The sequence below is a fragment of the Bombus vancouverensis genome, chromosome 14 (assembly GCF_051014615.1).
Source record: "Bombus vancouverensis nearcticus chromosome 14, iyBomVanc1_principal, whole genome shotgun sequence".
Taxonomy (NCBI): Eukaryota; Metazoa; Arthropoda; class Insecta; order Hymenoptera; family Apidae; genus Bombus; species Bombus vancouverensis.
Window position 1 is genome coordinate 5,597,647 of NC_134924.1, and position 26,549 is coordinate 5,624,195.

Genomic DNA, 26,549 nt, shown 5'->3' on the forward strand with positions numbered 1-26,549 from the left:
AATTAAATTTATTTATTGAAATTAGTAAAAGAGATCTTACATCAGAATCAAGTTCCCCATCTGAGTCACTGTTTCCACTTGATACAGAATGTCCAAAAAGAGAATCTCTATCCCAATGGGGAGGTAACTCATTCTTTTCTAAAAATAGCAATGCCTTCTCTACTGCAACCTTCAATGTACTATTCTCAACTTTGTTGACAAGTTCTTTTGTGAATTCAGTGGCCTCTTTCTTTGGAACTGTATAACTAAATATGCAAAGAGTAACAGTAATACAATAGAAAATAATGAAATAAGTATCAATGTACAGTTGATTTTTAACAGACACATTTAAATAGATTTTATAGAGTTTTAGAATAAGCTTTAATGGGGAAAAAATATTTTGTTACCATTTCAACCATTTTGCTTTCTTTTCATATTTTCCATAAAATCTGTTTATATGTCGGAGATGAAAGGACACCGGAGCCTTCCCTCTGGAACTTCAGGAAAATCCGTAAAATTGTAATTAAAGCTTACAGTTGTAATTAAACAATTTGCCGTCATTCTGTCCAATGGTACTTGTTTGCGATTTGTGATAATAAACTTGGGCTCAAGGCGACCATCTGCCGCCGAACGTAGCCGCGGTCAACGGGACGGGCGCTTCATCCAACAAAGGTATGGAGCGATAGTATGACCCTCATTAAAAGAATACCCATAGAGGTACCTGACAGTAAAACATGCCAACGGTTCCTTCGGACAATGAATACCAGATGTTGAGGCACTTACACAGCACAAGTCCAGTTAGCCTGAGGACCCGCTATAAAACCTGGGTTTTTTTGGTAATTAAGATTTTCAAACGGACAGGCAGTCTTTGTCCCAAATTGACCAATTGACAGCGACGTCAATTTCCCTTACTTTCGGAACGAGGGCTATACTCGACGAATCCGATGATCTCGTGTTCTTAGACACACCCCATCATAGTTTTCCTCTGTGGCATCATTGGGACGAAAAGTCATTCTTTCTTGAGATCTCATGGACGAAGGGAGTAGTGCCTTACGATCAGTGAGTAGTAAAAGTTTGAGTTAGAGCAAGTATACCTATCATCCCGTTGACCGTGGATTTGTTATCGAACCTAAGACCAACGTCATTAGCATCGCAAGTGCCCAACCACTGATTGTCCACCATTGATTGTCGAATCAGTAGTGCTCATACTCGTAGTATCAGGCCGTATCTTCGTTATAACACAACGATGGCCAACTCCAAGGGAGGTCTATCAAACGCCCACAACCCTAGTCCTGACTCTTCTCCGACATATATATGAACACAAATCATACTTACTATCGTGCATCCTTAAATGATCGCACAAGGTAGTCGTCTCTCACTCGAATTCTCACTGTATCTTGAGCAGTTGGAGCAACCACTAATCCAGGGAACCAATTATCTTTCTTCTTTTTATCTCCAAGTTCCACACATACAACTCGTCCAATTTCAGGTTCTGTCTCCATTCCTTCTTTGCCTGTTCCACTAGAACCTGAATCACGAGTCCCTCGTGGAGGACTATCTTCATCATCACTACTTTCATCTCTATAACAATTATTTTTACAAGTAATAACACAAATTACTTCATAAAATTATATTGCTGACATTATTTCACAACACTCACTGTGCTTGTCTAGACCGCCGTCCCCTTCTTCCTCCAATTACTGGATTTCCAAAATGTTCTGGATGTGTCAAAGGAAGTTGGTCCAAAGTTTCACTCTCTGCAAAATGTCTTCCACTTTTCAAACAAAGTGCAGTTCTTCTTAATGTAGTAATATCTCCATCATCAAAAACTACAGTATATTGACTACAATCTTGAATTTTAGTGATAGTAGCTTCCACAAATTCTTTTCTATCTCCATGTTTAGCTTCAACAGATGCACCTACTCTTAAAGTCCCTTTTATCTGATCATCAGCTACTGTTGCTGTACCCAAGCCTTGTTTATAGGTCACCCTGCATTTCACTGATCTTACTACTTTCCGAATTTTTGCTTCACAAAAGGCACCCTTGTATTTAGCACTAACCTCCGTACCCACTGATAGGTACGGTGGATCGTCTCCCTGTAACAGAAAATACATGTATATTTAATATTTGTACTTTTTAAATCTAACTTTTGCTCATGACATACTTCCATAGTCATCATACATTCACTCTCTGTCTAAACTAAAGAGATACATATAAAGACAAAATTTTAGTATCTTGTATTATATATACATGAATATGTATATACATATATATTGTCTTAAGAAAAAATCATAACAATGACAACATGATATTAACGAAATTTGAAATAATTTTTTTTATTACTTATTATTTATTAGGTCTTGAAGGTTTATCAAGAACTATGATCTAATCTCGTACAAAACATTATTTCGGCTGTTATTAACGACAGAACTTAAATAATAAAAGCATGAAAATTGATATAAAAAGCCAGCTGCCTCGTATGATGAGCTATTGTTTATGTAGGCGGTCATGCCTCGCAGGTACCGAAGATTATTTTTATATCGAGATTGCCTTACGATAAACAAGAACTTTCGCACGAAGATACGTTTTCGTTGAAATAAAACTCATACTTTGATATCTTAACCACGTTTTCAAAACGAAGTCCACTACGTTCGTGACAGCCTGTCGATTTCTCAGACATCAGGTAATAGTTGTAACCTCGAAGGTACTTTAGGCGAGACATTCGTCCGAAGTAAATGACCTGCGAAAGCGTTGTAACTACATAACAAAAGCACGGATTTTAACTTTCTCTGTGCACGCGGCAGAAAAAAAAAGAAAGGAACTCAACTATACAATCTTTGCGCACTTGTTTCTACGTCAACTTTGCTCCCGCCTGTTTTTCCTTACCAGCATCTTCTAGCGCTCCACGATCTCCATATAAATAATCTTAAGACACTGGCACGTGAGTGACATTAAAATCGAACAGTTTTACATTATATCGTTGAAAGTAACAACACAGGAAAAATTCCAGTTGACTGTGAGAATCTGACCCCCTTCGCGGAACCAACACTTCACGGCCCGAATGCGTACAAGCTCCTGTTCCCTGCCCATTTCCACCCCGACGCAACTTGTCAGCTAGCCACTCGACTCCTATTGGATGATGTCTTTGCACTTTCTGAAAACAACTGAGTAAAGATACAAAATTAAAGTTACGCTCCTGCAGTGAAATTATTCGTGATCTCCATAAATATAGGATTACCTAAATAAGTTACAATTTTTCAATAACGTTTCGAAATAAATGAATATCTATTTCCAAGAAAAATTGAAATAGTAGAAAGTCCGCACTGCGCATACGACAGGGATGTATCAATGTTGTCCACAGCATCACAATTTTGGATGGTCGTTTCTGTTGGAACATTTCAGCGAGAAGTGATCTCAATACGTTTCGTACAAACGACAAACATTTGGTGTAGTTTTCTCAATAAATTTCATGTGTGCGTATCCTGTGGATTGTAAAAAATACAGATATATTTGTTTATAGAAGAAAACATTGCATTAAGATCTATATTTTTTGTAAAATAATCGTATGATGCATTGTGCGAAGGATTATATAATTTCTGCGTTCTAAAAAGATTGGAACGATTCTAGTACATGAGAAACATATAAGAAACGATAGTTTAAATAGTTTCTATGATCTTGCACGAAGAATATTACAACTCCAGATTTGTAACCAAATCTTGTTATAACGCACATCTTTCAGATGTTTAAATTATTTTTAAATTAGAATATAATATAATATATTGCTCGTATTAATAAAAAGTATTAATTTTAATCTTTAACAATACTATGTATAACCATATTAAATATAAAATTGATTACTGTTATATTTGTTATTGTCATTTAAAAAATTCTGTAATATCATTAATAGTAGTATTAATTATAATAGCAGGCAAAAGTTTCTAAGAAAACTTGTATGTAAATAAGATAAATTTAATACCGTATATAATAATATTAATATTGTTATAGCCATACTTTCAATTATATTTGTAAGTAATGACAACCAAATCTAACTAGAATATTAATTAAACTGATACGTAAGTTTTAATTAAACGTAATTGTAAATTATAAAAAACGAATTGAACGAGGAAATTGGTAATTATATTTACTAATCATTATATGAATATTTGTTGACAGAACCATATTTAGAATTTGCCATGTGCCTTCGTACTACGTCCCTGCCTGTAGTCGTCTGCTGTGACGCGGAACAAAATGGCGTCGAGTAATGAAGTGCCGGTAGAAATCAACCAGAGTGGCATGTGCACAGCAGAGAATTCAGTAAGTTTTAAGCTAAATATTTACATAAAATTGGAGACAAAAACACCATAATTATTTTATTAATATATTAACATTCATATGAACAACATACGATATTTAATACATTTTTAAAAGAAGAATATGTTTGAATGTCGTTTGTCATAATAGTTTTTCACTACTGCTAAGTACTTAAAGACAAATTGACTAGTCCAATCTTCATTTCTTACTTCCTCTAAACATATCTTTAAAAATAATTTTTGATCATTTCGAGGTTATTTATGAATATTATTCGAAGGAAATTTGACTATATTCAATTGCGTATGATATATATGTACTAATCACACGATGGTATAGAAATATGTGTGCGTGTAAAGAATCTCGTCTGATCATTCGATCTTAAACAGACGCCATTCATTTTGGCGGGCACGTGTGTACGTTTTCTCGGTGTCGGCCGAAACAAGAATATTCGACGATTTCATCGTTTCGAAATTTTGCGTTCCCTGTTACTGATGAACGATATTGTAATTAATGTTTAATTATAATTTTTTTTACTATATTTAAGTGAAAAAGAAATTTATATATATTAATTTGAGATATTGAGTTCATATCACGTGTTAGTAGATAATTGCAGGTTCTTTTCTTATATATATAAATCAATTAATTTTAATATTTTTTATCAAAAGCCATACTTTAACAAAAAATAATATTTTTTTATTTCTAAATAACGATTGAATATTATAAAAGTAAATTGTTCTAATAATAATGCATTTTCATCTAATTTTGGTAATATTAATGTATTAATCTCAATTATGAGATATTTATTTATTTTTATATTAATACATATATGCATCATTTTTTATTATTATTAATTTTGGCTTTTTGTATTATTACAGGTATCAAAAATGGAATCTATGGAAGTTACAGAAAATAGCACTGCATCAAACAAAGATGCTACACCATCATCTTGTAGGGAATCTATTTCTGTGGATGATATGACATCTCGAGATTATTATTTCGACTCATATGCACATTATGGAATTCATGAAGAAATGTTAAAGGATGAAGTGCGTACAGTGACTTACCGTAATTCTATGTATCATAATAAACACCTTTTCAAAGGAAAAACCGTTCTTGATATTGGTTGTGGAACTGGTATACTTTCAATGTTTGCTGCTAAAGCTGGAGCAGCCAGAGTTATTGGTATTGAGTGTTCTAATATTGTTGAATATGCAGAAAAGATTGTAGAGGCAAATCAGCTGTCAAATGTCATAACAATACTTAAAGGAAAAGTTGAAGAAGTTTCACTACCTGATGGCATTGAAAAAGTTGACATAATTATTTCTGAATGGATGGGTTATTGTTTATTTTATGAATCAATGTTAGACACAGTGCTTTTTGCTAGAGATAAATGGCTTTGTGAAGATGGAATGTTATTTCCTGACAAAGCAACTCTATTTATTTGTGGCATTGAAGATAGACAATACAAAGATGAAAAAATAAACTGGTGGGATGATGTATATGGATTTGACATGAGTAGTATAAGAAAAGTAGCAATTAGTGAACCTCTAGTGGATGTTGTGGACCCAAAACAAGTTGTTACAAATGCATGCCTCATTAAAGAAGTTGATTTATACACAGTAACTAAGGCTGATCTGGAATTTTCATCGCCATTTACTTTACAAGTTCGCAGAAACGACTATGTTCAAGCATTAGTTACATTCTTTAACATCGAATTCACCAAGTGCCACAAACGTATTGGCTTTAGTACAGCACCGGAAGTACAGTATACTCATTGGAAACAAACTGTATTCTACTTTGATGAATATATGACAGTTAAAAAAGGAGAAGAAATATATGGTGTATTTTCAATGAAGCCCAATGCAAGGAACTACAGAGATTTGGATTTCAGCATTGAATTGGACTTCAAAGGAGAATTGTGCCAAGTACATGAAACTAATACTTATCGTATGCGCTGATACCTATCAGATTATTCATCTTCTTCTTTTTATTTTCATGGTTCATAACACTATAATCAAATAGACACCAAGACTTTAGTTATCATTGAATTATATTAGACGATTTAATGAAATTTAATAGTACGGTACAATGAATGGTGTGAATTATTTAAATGTTTTTAATTTTTAATTGTAAGAAAGTTAGAGGCTTCCTGCTTAAGATTTAACAAAATGTCTAGATTCTTTGTTAATCTAGTAAGAGTTTGCAATATGATGACTTACAACTAAGAACATAAGGTTGATATATTACTTAATCACAAATAGTGTACATTTACAAGACATTACTTCATGTAAGTGTGTATTAGAAATATGAATACTATAATTCATAATTTAATTTTTCTCTGTGACCATTTTATATTCCATATTGTAAATTTTCTGTCTGTTTTATGTATAACTCAATTTTGGCTATTAAATCATTATTGATTTAATATTGTATAAGTTAATGAATTTGTTTAAAACAACATACATTTTATTTACCACATATTTGTACCGTATTCTTAAAACATAACTTCTTTCCAAATTCATGACCTGTAGAATATACGTGTAACTATATTCCAAATAATAAAATAATTTGGAAATGCTCGCTTATATTATGTATGACAAGTGGAAGATTTACAATATTATATTTTGTTAATTTGATAGTAAATGGAAGCTTATTGTTAGTACTATTCATTTTATCAACACCTATCTACAATTATGCTTAATATTAGTAATATCCATGTTGCATTCATTTAAAAAAACACTAATATTGTTTTAATTTTTATATATAACATTTGTGTTACTAATATTGTTAGTATAACAATTTATTTAACATTTAAGATTTTCGTGATGTTTTGATGGAACATTACAAATCTCTAATGATGGTTCAGTTTAATATCCAGTTAAATTAATTACGCATGAAAATTTTTTAATTATACATTACTTCATATTATATGACTAATCCTATCTATAATATATGGAAATTTTATATTTTGTATGTACTTCCAACATTTTTCTAAATTACCAATTACCATAATGTTGATCATTAGTAAATGGACTAAATATTTAATAAATTTGGAAATAAACATGTATTCTACATTTGCAAAATTAACAATCCATTTTATGAAGATAAGATCTTAATTCATGACACAACCTCAAAAACAATGCAATATATTTAAAATACGCATGTAAATAAACAAGACAAAAATTTTTTTTATCTGCTTCAATGTATGGTTTCAATACTATAAGTTCTACTTTCTAAATTCTCTTTACAGAAATTAGGTCATTAAAATGTTATATTTTGGTAGTTCTTTTTCCCCAAATCTTAATATTTATTAATTATAAAATATTTACTTTAATAAAAATATTCATTAAAATTGAAAACTAAAACAAAATTATGTACACATAAATACATTTAAAAATGGTATTCTCCTATAACATTATAGAGATCAACTACGAAATTTAGTACAATATATGAAAATGTGCTTTAATTAAAGTGGTATGTAATACGTCGAAAAATATATCACAAAATTTTGAACAAATAATTGTCTGACATCAATTTGTATTAAAAACAACCAAATGAAAATAATATATAAATAGAAAAGTTTGACAAAGTTTGTCTATACATACCATTTTCCTCTAAAATAAGAAAAATTCTCATAACAGAAACTGCAATTGTTTATGACAATCTTACAAACTAATAAAATAAATATTTGCTACAAATATATACATACTGAGCATTTATTATAAAACTAGGAAAGGAAAGAAATTATTTATTTTCTAATATATAATCAAAGCTTAAATTTGAGGAAGTCATTGCTTTTATATAGTTTAACTATATAATGACAAAATTTTGTACAACTGGGCAGATAGTATAGCATTATTATTACAATGAAAGCAATATCTTCACTTATTAAAATTTAGTTTATACAATAATATTATTTTGGTTGTATTCATCCTAAATACTGTATATAACGAACTTCAAAAATGTTGACTATTTACAGATGATATGAATTTATTATGTGGCTAAACCCTTTAAATAATTTGCTAATTTCTGTGTTTTATAATCAGTTCTTAATTGTATAAAATTCACTAGAACATTACGGTCTAATGTTGCCTGTAATAATAAAAGAAATAACTGTTTTAATTTTCCAATTAATCTGGAAAAATTTATAATTAAAAGTACCATACATACCAATTGATCTCCTGTACAAACTTGTTTCAAATTTTCCGGTTTAACTAATAATAAATTGCATAAAGCATGTAGGGTATCAAATAAATTAGTAACAAGATCAATTTCAAGTTCCTTGACACACTTACGATATTCGTTCATATCGCATATTGCACACATAGCACCAGCAGAATTAAATTGAAATTGTTGTAAATGATCGTAAATAACTTTATGAAATCGTACTCCAAGTTCAGTTAGAACAGTATTTAAATTTTTCCCATCTAAAGTACTTCGAATATGTCGAATCATTCCAGTAACATATTGTACAACTGTTAAACAAGCTGGAGTGCTTAAGGTATCCACATCAGTTTCAAGTTTAAAATCAGTCTTTCGTTGTTCGCTTTGTAGGTACACTTTTACCCAACCAATAATAGCATTTATACTTCTATCTAATCCTGTCTCTAGTTTCATATCTATTTGATCTAACACAGCTTTTTTCTTTAACATGCAATCTCCGTGCTTAGATGTAGACCTAAAAAGATTATATTTTATATATATTTCCAAAATAAAATTATATGTAAAATAAATGAATTAAATCTTACACTACAAGAGGTATCACACTATCATTAAATTGTTCCTCTAATAAGCGTACAATTGCGTTACATTGACGCACAACATTGAAAAAATGAATCTCAGGTTGAGTTCTACTTTCAGGAATTGGTACACTTTGTAAACCCAATTCCAATGCATAATCAACATGTTCACTTATTAAATACTGTAATAGTATCTCCAAAATCTGAAGTGTATTTATTGGTATATCGTCAGGTTTTGATAATAACTGACATCTTTGGAATGCCAATTTACTTCTTTGTAACAAAGCAATTGCAAGTTCCTCTGATAAAAAGGTCTCTCCCCCATAATTTTCTATTTGTGCTATATTTATATTAGTCCTTGCACCTAAAACTGCTTGTAAGTCTCTTCTTAACTCTTGAAATCCACCACTTTGTAATTGTTTCTTTTGATGATTTTTAGATTCATAATATTCAATAAGAAGTGCTGCTGATTTTTCCCTCAATACTTTTGTTTCCATGCTAAAAATATTGCGCTGATTAACATTTGACTATTACAGATGTGAACTTACTTAGATGTTAACTACACTTTATGTGAACTTACATAATATAAGCATCCAGATATTTTTGAAATATATTTCTAGTGAGCTTGGCAAGATATGTATCATCAGTACCCATATTAAACATTTTCAATTCTGTAGACAATTTCACAGTTCTTGTATATAAATCATATAAATTTCTAAGGTACTTATCAGGGTCAGTTTTATCTGCTAATTTAGCAACTGCATATTTCTGAAGTCTTAAATGATAAATATTTAATACAAATTTAGCCATCACCTGTTCAGGATTTGTAAATACTTGTTGCATTAATTTATGATATTTTGTACACATAGGTATTACATCTTGAAAAACATCCTTTCCACCAAATGAGCCCATTTGGCTTTGCTCTATAAATGCATCAATACATTGAGAATATCCTTTAAAATGAGCTAGAACTGATGCTAGTTCTCTCATACGAATGGCATCTTCTCTATTATGTGCTCTAACAAATTCTTCTATAAGATTTCTTTCAATCTCATCATACTTAACTGCAATTTTTTTCTTGGCATGTTCAAATTTTTCTGATGGTAATTCTTGTGATATAAGATGGAGTTTTTGTATTACATCTGCTGCTTCATCTAGCTATTACAGAATAAAGAGTTTTAATTCTTGTTCCATGTACAATACAATCACACATTAGATAGATAAAACAGGTGCACATATACCGAAGACTTATCTGTAAAAATTGGATCTGTCAAAGGTCCAGGGCTTAAAAAATCTGAAAAATGCCTCATTAATTTTTGAGCTTCAACAGCCCTAGCTCTTGGAGTATTAACACTTTCCAATTGATCTCCTAAATGTAAAACCTTAGTAGCTACAAGATTTATTCTTTCATCTAATTGATGAAACAGATCAATAGAATGTTTATTTCTTTCTTGTAACTCAAGTATTTCTAGTATATGCCTTGCTTCTTCATCTTTCAATGCTGTTTCAAGTTTGTCACATTTTTTTTGTTGACGTTCCTGTAAAATTTGTAAATCTTTAATTGCTTGCAAGAAAGTTTCATGTACTATTGTAGGATCAAAAAATGTTTTCCCATCATCTTTTGTGGTATCATTAACTGTTCTCCAAGCAAGTCTTTCAACGAACTCTTCAGGATCAAATGGATCCTGAAAAAATTTTATTAAAAGGATATTATTATTATTAATGTTTTATAAAACAAGGACAATTCAAATTTATTATTTTAATATATAATTTACCTGTTCTAACTCTTTCATATATTGTTGCATCATTTTGACGAAGTTTAGATGACACTTATATGAAAGTAAGGTTATAATTTTATTATTAAATACAAATATTGATTTTGCTGATAAAAAATAATATAAAATATATCAATTTTAATAGAAGATTGTTGTTAATCATTTATTAAAATCTATAAGTACTACAAAAAACATTTCATTCTGCAATCGTTGAATAGCCTGAATATGTATCGTCCTTGTCTAACTCTATCTTACATTAACTATACTAAAGAACGTACCCGTATGTACCAAATTAAACATCTTTAAATACATCGAATACTATTTCATATCATATACATAGTCCACACAATATTACAAATTAATACAATAAAAAAATTACAAAGTATATGGGTATAAATATATATGGTATTACATATATATATAAATATATATATATTGGGAAATAAGAAATAATTAGTTCTCAACTTACACATTTTTATTTTCTATAGTCATACATTTACTTGTTATATACGTCCTTCTTATGAAGAACTTCATACGTTCTTACTAACTAATTCATGTAATAAACAAATATTATTATAATGAAAGAAATCCCACACAGTTTTGAAATATTCTATTATTTTGTTTTCATAAACCTTTTTTAATAACAATACAAAAGCAAGATCATTTGCAATCGTAATATGAGTTTTGTACAAAATATGTCTTTTCTTCTTTTTTTCTTTCTTTTTATCCTTTTCAATAAAAATTAGAATAATATATGGTATATGAAGTTTTTTTTGATATTATTGTTGCATAGAATAAAATTTTATTAAAATAACCTGACTTATTAAATGTTTTTCATATGTTTTCATCATAGGAAAGCGAAAACAATTGAAATAATAAATATGTAACATAAAAAACGTGAACTAGACGTCTTGAACAATAAGCAACCAATATAAAAGGAAAATAGTATTTTGTCAAAATTTTCATCTTACAAACTCGTATGGAATACACAGCTTTCTGAATATAAGCTTACCGTTTAAATATAAGACAATACATATCGAATTTGCCAACGCTATATTTTACAAACGTCGTGATGTATTCATAATAGGCGAATAGTTTTATAAATTTTATAAGTAGCACATATTTAAAAAATTGACGTAACTTTATAGAAGTTACCAACTGGAACATATATAACATATTTAATTATTCTTGTACGTATAGGTATACTATTTACCATTTTTTGTATTAGTGTTGAAATATTTATTAATATATTGTTATTAAATTACACTAATGAGCACTGAAAAAAGAGGGAGGCAGCGATGACGGCGTGTTTCAGTATGTTATTACTCTAATTCTTGTTTATCTCAAGAGTTTGGAATAAAATGTGGAAAAATGTTTAGGTAGTAGAAACAGTAAGAATGACTTCCTTCTAAGACAAAAAACATTCAATTATACATGTTACAATTACGCTAAAAAATAAGAATGCTTATCTTTATAACCATGATACATAGTATTATGTAATTTACTTTATAAATTCGAATTGCCGTTAAACGCATCATTGCATAGAATCAATGATCCTCAATGTTATTCAAATTTTCCTATGTCAGTTTTTTGCACTAGATAATTAGCAAGTTAATAATTATGTTCTCCTTTCTTGAAAAAAAGATAGAACAAAACTTGTTTTATTCAACTCTGCTAACAGAGTTGGTGGTCCATAATAATGCTTCACACTTCCTTATTTTTATTAATATAAACTGAAACTTCCACAATCTTTCTTGTTTCTCTTGGTAATGTTTTTTAATGCAGTATGAAACTGCTACCATAAGATGTCCTTCTGCAATTAAAAGATTTAACATTAGTATACAAAGAAGAATTTTTTATGTTATAATTTTCAGTTATAGTTATACAATTAGTAGTCTTTATTAGCAAACATAAAAAAACTTACTTTGGTTATAAAGATGTAAAATTACATTTCTCAGCAGCACCCAGATTTAGAGGATTCAATTGGACGCCCATGTTCTATTTTCACCTTATTTGCAGGATCACTGTTTCCACTTGATGGAGGACCCACTCTAAGTTTTATTTCTGCAGCCATTGTCATAAAAGCTTGTTCTACATTCATTGCATTTTTTGCAGATGTTTCTAAGAATGGTATACCAAGTTGGTCTGCATATTCCTATTTACAAAATTATACAAGAAGTTAATACAATTAAAATGTCAATGTTATTATAGCTTTCTTACTTTTGCTGTTGTGTAATCAACAACTTTTTTAGTGTGAAGATCACATTTATTGCCAACCAGCAGCTTATTCACATTATCACATGCATAACGATCAATCTCTTCCAGCCATTGTTTAACATTATTAAATGTTTCTTGATCCGTACAGTCATAAACAACGATAATACCATGTGCACCCCTATAATAAGAACTTGTAATTGTTCTAAATCGTTCTTGACCTGCTGTATCCCAGATTTGTAATTTTATTGTTTTTCCATCTAGATCAATTGTTCGTATTTTGAAATCTACACCAATAGTACTGATATAACTTTCTGTGTATGTGTCATCAGCAAAACGGAGTAACAGACATGATTTTCCAACTCCAGAATCTCCAATTAAAAGTAACTTAAATAAGTAATCACTGCAAAAAGATGTTTACGATAAATAAGGTTAAATTATATTAAATAAGCAATGTACATAATTAATTCCAATTTATAATTTATTTTAGTTAATTTATGACGACATTTATTTTTGTTAATATTTAAATATGTTTTGTTTAATTCCAAAATAAAAAAGCAATTAATACAAGGTCATAAAAGCAGATAAATATATTGTTAAGTATTCTTTGTATACAATGATATATTTTGTTTAATGATTAAAATTTATAATAATTAAACTTAATTGATATAAACATAACTATTTCTAAACAATAAATAACATATGTAAAAGATTATTATAATCAGGAAATAAAATTACATTGTATTACACAATAATGATTATATATTTGATCATAAACATAAAACATGAATAACAATTAGAAATCTGGAAAAAAATTAATTTGTAAATATATAGCAAAAACAGCAATCTTTTTAAAATCTTAGATATAAAATCATAACAGTTTTTTTGTTATATATGTACTTTATTTTATTGTTATTTGTATTATTTTCACACATGTAATTTAACAAAACATTCAAACACAATACAAGTAACAACGAACTTTGCCTCATACTTTTTATAACATTCTACAAGATCAATTTTCTCAAATCACTTTTAAAAATTTTTTCATGTATTCGCGTATAAGTTTTCCAGATTTAAAGTTTGAATTTATCAAAAATAGTTAACACAGATCAAGAAATGAATTTATACAAAAATTGAAAATAAGAAAAACAACAGAGAATGAATTTCTAAAATATGGCTTGTGAACATGGGTAGAAAGAGAGACAAAGAGAGGGGGGGATGGTGAATCTGTCAGATAGTAAACGTTAAACAAAACTTTTTTCGTATTAACGTGGCTGTATAAAACATTAATAGCATTAAGTTTGTCTTTTTAGCCTCGTTCGTTGTTACAGTTATAAATAATTGATTATATATTTCACGAAATGAACATATCTTAGATATACTTATGTCTGCGCAAAAAGAAGTTTACTTACTATTCAGGATTCATTGTGGACATGCTACGCTCAGAACACGCTCACTAATATCGTGTACCGTCGTTAAGGAAATCTAAAGAATGGACACGATTCGTTTCGACGATGTGACGGTGAAGATTCACAGATCACGTTCTTCGATACGAATGAGCTGTAACAATGGCGGTCACGGTAACTCCTCCCAAACCAGCAAATGAAATGTCTACCATTGACGTAATGCCAGAATGGCAGCAGGTGCTGTTTCACTCCCTCTATTTGACGGGACACGAGCGATTCCAGCACGAGAACCACGTCTGCGCACTTCTTATCTTTTAGGAACGCTTCTCTTCTCTCTTTTTCTAGGGTTTTTTTTTCTCCTCTTATTCTCTAATTCGTGTATTTTTTCCAATATACATTATTTTCAAAATTTATGTTATTATAAATAAATATAGTACCATATACTTAGAAATGCCATACAAATAAAATTGACGTGTTAATCCTTTTCAATTGGATATCGATATCGAAAATTTTATTAATCTCATGTATTGTTATACATGCATCTAAAATCACGGCCTTAGAACGTATTTTCAAGCTACAGCTACCTGAGTATTATCAGAGATAAGTAAGTAGGAAGATCGCTGATGAGTATAGGAGAATTTCAGTCAAAAGATATTCTATAAATTACCGCCTCTAACGGTTAGACGGCCGAACTATACGCACATTTCTTCCCCCCTCCCCCAATATGTTTGAAGGAAGAAACCACGATACATATGCCGTGAACATAGGGATATTTTTACTATTATTACTATGTCCATAATGTATGCATAGTGAGAGAGGAAATGTGTTTGTATGTTCGGTTGTATATACGGGATTGCGGTCATATACTGATATACGCGAGATCACGATTATGCACAGGACCGTAATTTGTACCTACTGGGCCTTACAGAGTTGAACGAAAGCATGCGCTTAATGGTGATTCGAAAACGAGCGGCAAAACACTGCGCCATGTCGTAGAACGAGCATTTATAAGTATTTGATCGTCATTTTCGTATAAGAGTTGTTTAAATTATTCTAAAATTACATAATTACCAGAAATATGTTAAATGTAGTTTGTTCGTAAATTGTAAATGCTATAAATGTGTTGTAAAATGATCGTAAATGACCTAATATCTGGAATGAAGATATATACAGAGTGTTTCTAATCTGTAAAAAGTTTTTGAAATTTTAAGTAAAAAGTATAGGTTGAAAGGAAATGCTCGTTTATTAATATTATAATTCTGATTTAAAAAATTAAATTAAATTAGGTTAGATTGATAAAAAATGGATATTGAATGATTAATAGAAGAAATACATATAGAACAATAAACATAATCTGACACGTATAAAATGGTCTCACAAATGGTAATAAATGTATCTACGACGTGGTGTCGTATCAATCACACAATTCACACAATTTGTTATACAGAAAATTATGAATTCGTTAAAAATTATATAATTGTTGTAAACTTTCATATTGAATTGAATAAATATTTTATTTTGCAAATGAATAAAGCGTTTAATTATTTCAAATCCATCCGACATTCACAATCCTTAAATTTTTTCCAATTTCGATTCCTTTAAGGAATAAATTACAAAAAATAACGAAACAGTTCAAGAAAATTGATAAGTATTGGTAAGTATTAAAAAAATAAAATAACATAAAATGTATTTGCAACCAATTCCTGGAAATGACGTCATTTTCTGACAAAATCCGAGAGTTAAAAATTTGGCGTTCGAACGAGCAATTTGTCGGCCAAAATAGTGATTTTGTACGAGGAGAACATGATAGCATAGGAGATGATACAAGTTCACTGATTCTTGAAAATAACTTCATATTGCAAGACTGTTCTAAAACTGACATTTTTGATTACTAGGAGATAGCATAATTTTGCCGATTCTTGGAAATGATATCATACTTCAGGAATTGTTCAAAGTTGAAATCTTCAGATTCTCGAAAAATTTATTCGTCAAAATCTCAATTTTGAATCAGGAGAATATAATCTTATAGAAGGTGACACTATCTTGAACTAGTTCTTGAAACTTGGCATCATTTCTTAGGATTTTCGAAGGTTATTTCACGATCTTTTTTTTATACAATTCATTTTTAAATTTTGCGTATTTAAATTTTTAAATTTTGTGTTTTTATCTATTTCCCGAATTCAGTGTTTGATTTTTTATGAGATTAGGTAACAAAAAGAACATAAATAGCAAGATTTTAAAGTGCTGTTAAACTAATCTGACTTATTGAAACTCTTCCTAACTACATTTTATATAATTATTTTGCAATAAATAATCTCATTTTCTATTGTAGGTATTGTATAATCATTTATTCTAAGAAGATCATTGCTTGTGGTTGCTGTTGGTTGCTGCTGGCTGCTTGTGGTAGGAGTACGAGACCTTACAACTTCGCTCGTGGACGCTTACACGGTCAGGATTGAAAGTCCTTCCACATTGTTTACACGGGACCAATTGACTTAAGTGAGATTTCCAACTGGCCTCAGCCATTGCATCCAAGTCAACTGTTATATCTCCCGTTTCTAAGTTACCTTGATACAAATTACCATCGTAAATAAAAAATAATAAATTATTGCATTCATTATTCGCGCATGCAATGGAAAAGAATATTACTTTTATCAATTCTACATAATAATTATCAATTGCAGATCAACCCTTCACTTTGCGTGATGAACCAATGGCACAAGGAGCATTTGCAGTATTTGATAAAGCTCGACTTTGTGACTTCCTGACTCTAATCGTGTCTCCCTCTAATCGATATAGTTACACTGACCTTAAGTTCATTGGTAAGGCGCGGGTCATGCAACTGATATTTAATTTCCACGCACAATAATCACTAACTATTAAAGACTACTATAAAAACTACTGATTCGATACGAATTAAAAATGAAAAAAGATCCATGCACCTGTGCTCCGAATAAAAGCATTCAGGTGAATCGATTACGGGGGTTGTTCAACTCTTGACATCAATTAAACCAAAGTGCATTTTTCCCGCCAATTGAAGTTGCTGCATTTAAAAAATGAACGTAACTATAAAGACATGCAAGTATGATAAGATATTTGACTCACGAGCGTAAATAATTTCAGGTCTCTCTGGCTCTTTTCTTCTTTGACTTGGCGATAATTTTTGGTTCTCCACGTGCCATTTTCTCAAGCATTGTGGTTCGTGAATGGCTATGCTAGTAGATCCGAAATCTCTACCACATATGTAACATGTGACCGTCTTCTTCTGCACATTATCCTAAAATCAATTTTCTCCAAATAACTATTTCGTTGATTATTTTCGCAGATTTAATAACACTTAAGTGTAAAACGACACAATTTTTATTCATAACAATCGATATAAAAAATTTGTACATAAAATTTAACTGGTACAATAGAACACCACTCGTGGATGATCGCGTGGGAACGCTTATGCAAATTGGATAATATAAGCATGCCTTCCGACACGACTCACCCCCGTTGGGCTGCTTAGATTTTCTTGCACGTTCATCATTTCTGACTTCTGTTGCCGGATCGAATCCTTCTTTCGAGGCTGAGACGATTGCTTTTCCTTTTCTATTTGCATTCGCTTGATGCATTGAGGTTCGTGTATTTTTATACTCTTCGTGCCGAAGTTTCTGCCACATGATTGACAAGTAAGCATAGGAGGTCCTACTCGTGACGTACCGGGAGACTTTTCACTAAGGAAGCTTTCTGCTTTCTCTGGCTCGCTATTCTACAGTTTAAAGGATATGTAACAAACATCCTATTAAAGAGTTAAGACTGGATAAGCACTTTCACCTTTATAGAACCTTTACAACTTTTCTGATGGACTGTCAGCCGTTCTGGTAGAAATGTTCTTCCACATTTCGAGCAGGGAATCAATTGTGCCTGAAATACAATTTGTCATCATTATCTTGTCCCGTGCTTCCATTCAGTGTTCTCTATGATTAACACGTCAGTCAACACGAGAACTTTCAGAGAGGAAAAGTTCTTTTCAACGAAATTTTGAACTTAACGAGTCGCAATGCGGTTCTTAGTTTTTAGATTAATCATGCCGCTGCTCTTAAACAACCAAGCCCGTGATAAATCTAGGGCAGCACCTTGAACACGATAGGACTGGGATATTACAGTGCGTGACATACTCTCTGTGTGGAACCAGAGACTTTACATACGGATTCCGCTGAATACACTGGTATTTCTGTTTCTACGTATGCATAAGAAATGTGCAAGGGTAAACCTTAACGAGCCATTCCACTATTACGTTTACTATAATCGATTTAATCAGTAGGAAGCATGTTTGTTCATAAAAACATTTGCATACTTTAAATTAACATGGAATTTGCAATTTTGCATCTATTAATACTAATTCTTACAAGGGAAGAAAAATTGATAAATAAACATAAAATAAATGAATGAATATAAAGTATAAATAAATCCAAAATATACGTAAATGAATTAAGTATGTAAATAAACAACCATTTCGATACTATGCATTTTTGACAATCCATGACTTCATGTATTTAATTATATTACGATTAGATCGCAGAAAGTCATGTAATAATGTTACATCACCGTTCGGGAGAGACAGTCGTCAGCCGTGACAAACATAGTGGAATGACTCATTCAACTAATCGAAGTATGTTACTCCATAAAGACAAATACGGAAACGTTTAACGATTCAGGTAACTCTGCCTAAAGTCCACTCGATGATTAATCAAACCGAATAAAATTTACTTGAATTTTATCGGTTCGACAAAAATCTGGTTTAAGGACATTATATTTGCTGAATGGAAGACTCACATGATTAAGGAAACATTTAAATCACAGGATACCTGACTTTCTTCCCATGCTACTGCATTCCATTCTGAATGATTGATGGCGATGTCGGGCCTCTGAGGTATCGGGCGCCTCTGGTTCACGGGCAAAGAATTATTTTCCCGTTCCCACTTCTGCCACCATCAATATTCATTAATTATTCGATTAAGCTTAAAGTTATAGCTTTATATATCACTGATGAATAGTGATCATGCTAAATGATAATTATGCTAAATGGTAATTACTTCCTTAAACAGAAATTTATTGCACAAACTTCTAAAAACAAGTAATGCCTTCACGAAAATTAATGCTTATATCAGTGGCTATAATTTTCTTTACATACTCTAATTCATTTTCAGAAGTTCATACGAACGTTATATCAAAAGCTCTAGCGTTTCAAGTATCTAGTTTTAAATTTACAAAGACTCCTTCATAAGACGCAATAAATATCAAATTGGAAGTGGATATGAATTTCAAAGCGATTCACAGTAAAGCAACGTAACGAACACACGATCGATCTACACACGATCTGCAACACAGGTAATGTTCTTTCATGAATAGTCTATAGACAAATTTAGACTCAGTCGAGGTAGTATACGAAATTATCGAACCGAATGTATATACACTAAAACCGCGACACATATGTAAATTACATCGCCTCGTGATAATGTTCAACTATAGCGAATAAGTGTCAGTTCTTGTGTACGTATAAATGTTTCTCATATTCACTAAATAGATATGATCGCGTATATATATGCATATCGATCTTGCAAAGGGCCTTGATGTATTACGTGTCTTCAGAGATATCCAATGATATTCATGCATTGTATCTCACATAATCGCGAGTATGAATAATATATAGAGTTCAAGTTCAATGTGAAGTTAGATGCTCCCTTTGCAAATACATACCGGGTTACGGTAAACATTTTGTCTATTGATAAACGTGAGATACGCACGCAATTTCTTTTTAACATTGGAATAAATTAAATTTTAATTCAGTAAAACGAAATCTGACGTATTGATAAGGCTATATGAAGTAGCGTGAACGTGTAATAGGAAAAATATTAGCATAGAAACTACTTGCATTTTAAACGTGATAAAAAAAATATCGTTTTGAAGCTTTATGAAATTTAAAGGCACGAAGTAAAATAATAATTATAGTTGCGCATTTACGATGCTACTAACCTGCATGCATCTAGGCTCGTGAATAGGAAAGCTGGCGGTACCAAATTCACGGCCACATATGTAACAAGTAATGGTCCTTGGCCCCTTCTTAATTGGCGCTGACGAAGGTCTACTCGATCCATTAGATCGTTCTTGAAGATAGCCTGATTTGAAATCCTGAACAAGCATTTCCTCCACTTTGTTCTTGCTCTTATCACTACGAAAATTCAAGGCAATGGGCTTTTGAACAGTTTTTGGTATCGTGGTCCTTGACTTGGAGATCGTAGAACTGTCCTTCGCCTTGGGTTGACTACCCTTCGGATGACTGTGAAACCGCTCTGGTTGGTCCGGCTTTCCACAGCTCTTGCAAGGTTCCGGAGCGCTCTTTGTTGAAGAGGCTGTGAACACTTCCAGGTCGTTCTGTATGGTGGGTCTTGAGCTCTTCTTCTTCAACGTAGACAAGGAAGATACCTTGTGGCTGACTGTTCCGTTTCTAATTGTAGATACATAATTTTATTTTTTATTTCCAACTTTGAATTTATTCTGTTTTTGGATATATTTCTCACAAACAATTTTTACCATTTCTACAAGCGGAATTTTCTATACATTCTTGTCTTTAAATTTTCTTAACGAATTCCCTAAATTTTCACGAACCTATTGTTGTTGTCATCCAGTTTCGTGTTATCCAAGCTCTTCTTTGTAGACGCCGCATACTGCCTACTTATGCGCGCTTGTTTCTGCATCCTAGATGATACAACCGACACGTCGATGTGACTGAACCTCGAGTCGAGAATTTGTTCAAAGCTACGTCGTTTGTGGCGTATGGAGAAGGGTCCGCTGCACCACGACACCTCACCGTTCGATGCTGAGCTATATTGTTGTCGTTGTCGCTCGACACCGGTGACGTTTTGTCGGTACCTTGACGACGAAGGGAATGACGATGTTCCCCCACTAATTGCTTTTGAGAGACGAAACCGCATCATCGAATCAACGAGTAACTCTTTGCTGAGAAGAGACATGTCCAGCTTGTCGACCAGATCGGGGTCCAGCACAGTTGGTTTTTCGAGATTCGCGGTCTTCGGTCTTTCCGGTTCATTGTGTAAGGAAGCACCGCGTTTCATCTTCGGTGGCCAAGTGCTTGTATCCGGTATCTTTAATTTTCCTCGCTGCTTTCCTTTTTCTAAATCATTTTCGTACTCTTATATTTTTGGATAGGAAGGATTCTCTAGATAGTTGCTCTAAATAATTTTTTCCATCTTAGATGTTTGGATAGATAGGAGTCTCTACATAATTGCTTTAAACGACCAAAGAACTCACATTAGTGGTAAAAATCAATGGATGTTGATTTCTTCTTATGTATAAAAAATAATCTCTGGCTATGGATTGGTCGAAACTATAATGTAGTATGATACGTAATATTGATATAAAATACAACGTAAAGGTTCAAGGATAATTCCGCTTAAAAAATAAATACATTTCCATAGCCAGAATTAGAACACTCTACTTTTAATGCTAATTATTTGGAAGAAATTACCGCCTACGTTTATTCTGGGTTTTTTGCAGTTTTATGGCTCAATTTGCATAAAAGAAAGGCTATATATAAAACAAATCATTAACTACTACAGCATATGCAGTTTCTCGATGTTAATTAATTGATTAATTCTCTTATTTAATTTCATTACCATTTCCTAATTCAATTTAATATGTAAGTGTAGTATTAGAGTACAAATACAATGTCGTTTATTTTTCTTCTTTTTAATAAAAATGTAATAAACTTTACTTACTATCCAGCATATCCAAGTCATCCTTAATTACTAGAAAAGTTTTTTCGGATAAGAATTCCGCCGGGCTCTTTTTCCATTTCATGATTTTTGCGGTCGACGCCGTGATATTGGAGTGAATTATCACTTTGAATTTACAAACAACGTCACGATCAGTTGGAAATATTTTGTACTATTTCGATAACACTGATATAAAAAAACGTTTTTATATTTTAGAAGTAAACTGCTATTTAGAATTTCATAATAGATCTTTATATAAATTTATCGTGTTTTAAAATAAATAAAAAGTATAATCGATCATAATAAGACACACTTGAATTTTCATCATTCTTTCAATCGATTATTGGTAAGAATTTCTGACTCTCTGACGTTTATGGTTATGGAGATTGCAAACTAATTTTTCTTCGGCTATTAAATCGTCCTTTCTCACTATTAGTTCACTTAATTTAAGTTCCAACAAAATATTCATGTTGTCACTTTTTAATTATTTTGTAATTCTTTTCGATCCCCATAAAGAAATTTAATTATGGTTCCAATGATATATTTATATATTTATGTATATAAATATCAACTCGATTGCGATATTTTAAACACAAACGATCTTAGTCAACGTTCTAGATTGTATAGTCACAACGTTGATAGTTCCACGTTTTCAGAATGATCTACAAAACCAGTAGCAGTAAACATACACATGAACGTACTAATTATCATAACTGTGAGACTCTGCACAGGAGAAAATTACGCATTTCTAAAATAAACCATAAATACACATGTCTTCCTTTTCAAATATTGTACAATAAGTACAAATAAAATATAAACATTTTTTTAGACGATCGACAAAAATGTATTTCTATATTGACCGGTTCGTGAAGATCATCGAAGCGGATTTTATCTTGTTTTATTCAATCAAGAAACTTCATTGTATTGATTTGTATCGTGCACGACTTTTAGAAATGCGATTTTAAACGCGTAGCCCTTTGTCAGCGAAACAGCCGGTGTACTGAGCTTCGGTTTACCTTGCCATTGGTTACATATAGCTTTTACCTTTCGCTTTGTGGTCGACTGTGTGAGAATACAGGTGGCTACAAAAATCGATTTAACAACTACTATTAAACAACTATGCCGTTGTTCGTTTGTGTATGTTCACGTCGTCAGATGAAAGTTTGTTACCACATTGATATTTTAAACGTGAGTGTATATAAAGAATCTTTTCAAAAATAGACGAGTACTTCTTTTCTTATTAATATGTCAATGGTTTTCATGTTCTTTATAAATAGTTTTTATATTGACACTTAGTTTGTATGTATTTTGAATATAATTTTAATATTACTGGATTGATTATTAAACTATGTTATACGATAAAGTGAAACGCTATTTAGATAATACTTTCAATTTTGTAACAACGTTTTATTTAAAAACGTGCGGGTATGTTTCACATACCAAGAAAGTAACTGCTCTTGCATAGAAAGTTGTGCAATTTTATTCATCTACATACGCCATGAGAAATGTGGGTATGCAATTGATAGAATTTTATAGAAAGCATGTATTTTCTATTTACAATAGTAGTACGTATTGTATAAATATAAAATACTAATATATTATCGTCTATATCTATATCGCTTGAAATGGAACCATAATTGGAAAATATTATTGTGGAATTGACACCTAAATCCACGTTTATATGAATATTCCCATTCTCTATTAACGATTTTGAATGCAATATCTTCATAAGGTGGGCCTGCATGAAATCGTAAAATAGCAAAGTCCTTATTATCTGCACAGGGTGTCTGAAAATGATAACACTTTTGTTAATAAAATATTCAAATCATCAGCAATAAAATAAAATTAATTTGAACGATATATCTTACCAAGAAATATTCAGGAGTCGTGTTTTTATCTATTAAATCCGGATAAAATATATTAAATTTGTAGCCTTGAACGATTTTCGGAGGTGGATTATCCATATCATAATGGGTTTGATTATATTTATTCCATTCGAAACCAGTATGAACTCGATTGAAATATCTTGGTTTTCTGGGTCTATACTTGTCAGACCAAAGATAGATCTGTGCTTCTAAAGATGACTCAACACTAAATTGTGCTTCATCAGAACTCATGTTTTTACGTGCTTCTCTATGCATTGCTTGTTCTTCCGCAGTCATAACATTCTGGATTTTCCGACCTGTACTCAGTACTTGATTTCTTGCATATTCCAACCGCTGATTATCGTCCTCTTCTAAAGTTACTAATGTTCCTGGTTCAAGTTGAGAATAAGGTATATATTTTGGAGAATAACCTCCTGTTTCATATTCACAGAAAGATTCTGACAAAAGATCATCAGCTGCATTATTAGTCTCTTGATCATCGCTGCAAATATATAAAAAACATTTGTATATTTGGAATTTTTCATATGAGTACATGTGACAAAAAGACTACATACTCTGATTGACTTTCTTCACTTTTTTCTGTTACTGTATTAGCGGCTTGTTCTTCTTGTTTCTCTGGCTGCTCATCAACTGGTTGCGAACTCTCGGTTTCATTTTCCGTTCTAGCTACACCTTGTTCGGCAATTAAAACTTCCAATTTTTTACGTAAATTTTCTTGATGCCGATCTCTTAATCGTGCTCTTGCCATGTGCGCTGAGGAGTATAAATTACTGATACAATCAAGCGAGTTAAATAATATGATTCAAAGTATACGTAGGTAACTTTTAACGCTTACCTTTAAGTTGAGACAAAAGACTTTCCCAATATCCTATATCAACGCCTTCAGGCTTTCCTGTAATTTTTGCTTCAATCTGTAGTTGCAAAGCTTCTAATTGTGCTGCTGTTTTTCCTTTAAAAATAGCAGTCACATCTTTAGCGACTGATTCATGTATTCCTTCTCTTCTACCCACAGCTGGAAAGATACAGTAAATTTGTAAAAACTATAAAAACAAAATTTCACCTGTACAAGCAAAAAAAATGTACCTACCAACTTCATACTCTGATCTCTCTAATTTTCTCAATTTATGCAGTTCATCTTCAACAATTACTGTAATGTCATTCCAATAATCTAAATTTTTTCCACGTTCTAATTCTTTATAAACTTTAATATCTTCAATGAGATCTTCTAAATCCTTCACATGTAATCCACGTAAGTAAGTGTAAGGTTCATGCATTTCTACAGCATCAACTTCTTCCTCTGCACTGATATATTTGGCAAGAAGATCAATTGGTTTTGCACGACCATCTTGTATTCTTATACGTGATCTTAATCTTGCCTGTTCTAAATGAAACTGATCTTCCTGTCTTGCCCATTGTTCCAATTGAGCAGCTTCTTTTCCTCTTTGGAGCATTGTCATCTCTTCTTCTCTTTGTTGTCTTTCCAATTCTCTCTCCTGTCTTCTTTTCTTAACTTTTTCTAATTCTCTTTTATTTTCTTCTTGTTTATGTCTATTCCTAATTTCTAGTTCTTCCCTACTTACACCAAGTAAACCTTCTTTTTCAAGTTTTTTAGACCATACGAATGTGGAAAGTAAATTTCCATCACCAAATGGATTATCTGTATTCGTATAATGTAAATAATCATTATCCCAGCCCATTCTTTCTTTTCTTTTACGTTCTTTAGCTTCCTTCTTTTTTAAACGCCGTAATCTTTTTTCCTCTGGTGTTTCTGTAGCTTTCATCAATTCCTTTTGACGTTTCTTGTCTTCGATTTGTTTTTGGCGCTGTTTCTGAAGCTTTTCTAAAAGCTTCGTAGAATCTGATGAAGAATTAGATGAGGATGAATCGCTAGAATCACTTGGACTTGATGAAGATGACGAAGATGATGATCTAAAATGAAAGAAAATTAGAAAATAATAAACTTTTAATCCATAACCTCAAAAGTGATCATTTGAAAGTGTTTACTAACCTTCTTCTGCTTTTATGTTTCGAGGATTTTTTACGAGATTCGCGTGATTCTGAAGAATCTCTGTATCTACATTTTTTATATCTTTGACTACAGCTTTTAGAGTGTTTATGTCTCGACTTTGATCTTTTAGAATGGCTATCATAGTCACTGTCACTGTCCTTACGAGAAATTCTACGTTTATATTTATATCGATTCGTATCGTCCTTTTTTGATCCTTCACGGCCTTTTCTATGAGAATACTTCTCCATTTTTAATAAAAATATGAATATCGTATATTTTCACAGAATGTTAATATTATTTGACATTACTATCTTGACACTTAACCTCACGAAATATATTTTCTCAATGTACTGAGGGCATTGAACGCCATCATTGAATTTAGGACAGCTGATTCCTATTTACTACGTGTATAAATTTCCGTTTATATTTAATGAAACAAAAATACACAA

General features: G+C 31.4%; 5 protein-coding genes across 7 annotated transcripts in view; 1 reads left to right on the forward strand and 4 right to left on the reverse strand.

The window, feature by feature from the left end:
- The window catches only part of htk (AT-rich interaction domain hat-trick), a 10,573-nt gene extending 7,481 nt beyond the window's left edge, over positions 1 to 3,092 (reverse strand). For both annotated transcript variants that reach the window (XM_033339061.2, XM_076624021.1), the window contains exons 1-4: positions 2,867 to 3,092; positions 1,640 to 2,076; positions 1,315 to 1,560; positions 41 to 245 (exon numbers count right to left, since the gene is read on the reverse strand). In XM_033339061.2, the coding sequence (XP_033194952.1) occupies positions 41 to 245; positions 1,315 to 1,560; positions 1,640 to 2,076; positions 2,867 to 2,872 (894 nt within the window). In that variant the 5' untranslated portion in view covers positions 2,873 to 3,092. The remainder of the gene's footprint in view (positions 1 to 40; positions 246 to 1,314; positions 1,561 to 1,639; positions 2,077 to 2,866) is intronic.
- A 227-nt stretch (positions 3,093 to 3,319) lies between these two features.
- Positions 3,320 to 12,562, forward strand: Art1 (arginine methyltransferase 1). 2 transcript variants are annotated; one of them, XM_033339065.2, is made up of 3 exons: positions 3,320 to 3,453; positions 4,154 to 4,294; positions 5,167 to 12,562. In XM_033339065.2, the coding sequence occupies exons 2-3, from the start codon at positions 4,229 to 4,231 to the stop codon at positions 6,247 to 6,249; spliced, it is 1,149 nt and encodes a 382-aa protein (XP_033194956.1). In that variant the 5' UTR covers positions 3,320 to 3,453; positions 4,154 to 4,228; the 3' UTR covers positions 6,250 to 12,562. The 2 variants fall into 2 exon arrangements, with proteins under 2 accessions (XP_033194956.1, XP_033194957.1); XM_033339066.2 differs by lacking the exons at positions 3,320 to 3,453; positions 4,154 to 4,294 and adding an exon at positions 4,663 to 4,794.
- Sec10 (Exocyst complex component Sec10) lies at positions 8,147 to 10,945 on the reverse strand. The gene is made up of 6 exons (XM_033339064.2): positions 10,806 to 10,945; positions 10,272 to 10,715; positions 9,611 to 10,188; positions 9,040 to 9,528; positions 8,462 to 8,969; positions 8,147 to 8,383 (listed from the first exon to the last, which is right to left on the reverse strand). Exons 1-6 carry the CDS (start codon positions 10,836 to 10,838, stop codon positions 8,285 to 8,287), a joined length of 2,151 nt encoding a protein of 716 aa, XP_033194955.1. The 5' UTR covers positions 10,839 to 10,945; the 3' UTR covers positions 8,147 to 8,284.
- Positions 11,263 to 14,675, reverse strand: Rab1 (RAS oncogene family member Rab1). The gene is made up of 4 exons (XM_033339059.2): positions 14,432 to 14,675; positions 13,026 to 13,422; positions 12,730 to 12,960; positions 11,263 to 12,618 (listed from the first exon to the last, which is right to left on the reverse strand). The coding sequence occupies exons 1-3, from the start codon at positions 14,452 to 14,454 to the stop codon at positions 12,760 to 12,762; spliced, it is 621 nt and encodes a 206-aa protein (XP_033194950.1). The 5' UTR covers positions 14,455 to 14,675; the 3' UTR covers positions 11,263 to 12,618; positions 12,730 to 12,759.
- A 1,713-nt stretch (positions 14,676 to 16,388) lies between these two features.
- cactin (cactin, spliceosome C complex subunit) lies at positions 16,389 to 26,490 on the reverse strand. The gene is made up of 12 exons (XM_033339055.2): positions 26,101 to 26,490; positions 25,180 to 26,021; positions 24,928 to 25,104; positions 24,647 to 24,845; positions 24,075 to 24,573; positions 21,080 to 21,546; positions 20,447 to 20,918; positions 19,279 to 19,395; positions 18,245 to 18,334; positions 17,919 to 18,179; positions 17,531 to 17,702; positions 16,389 to 16,992 (listed from the first exon to the last, which is right to left on the reverse strand). The coding sequence occupies exons 1-12, from the start codon at positions 26,346 to 26,348 to the stop codon at positions 16,787 to 16,789; spliced, it is 3,750 nt and encodes a 1,249-aa protein (XP_033194946.2). The 5' UTR covers positions 26,349 to 26,490; the 3' UTR covers positions 16,389 to 16,786.
- Between the last annotated feature and the right edge of the window lie 59 nt (positions 26,491 to 26,549).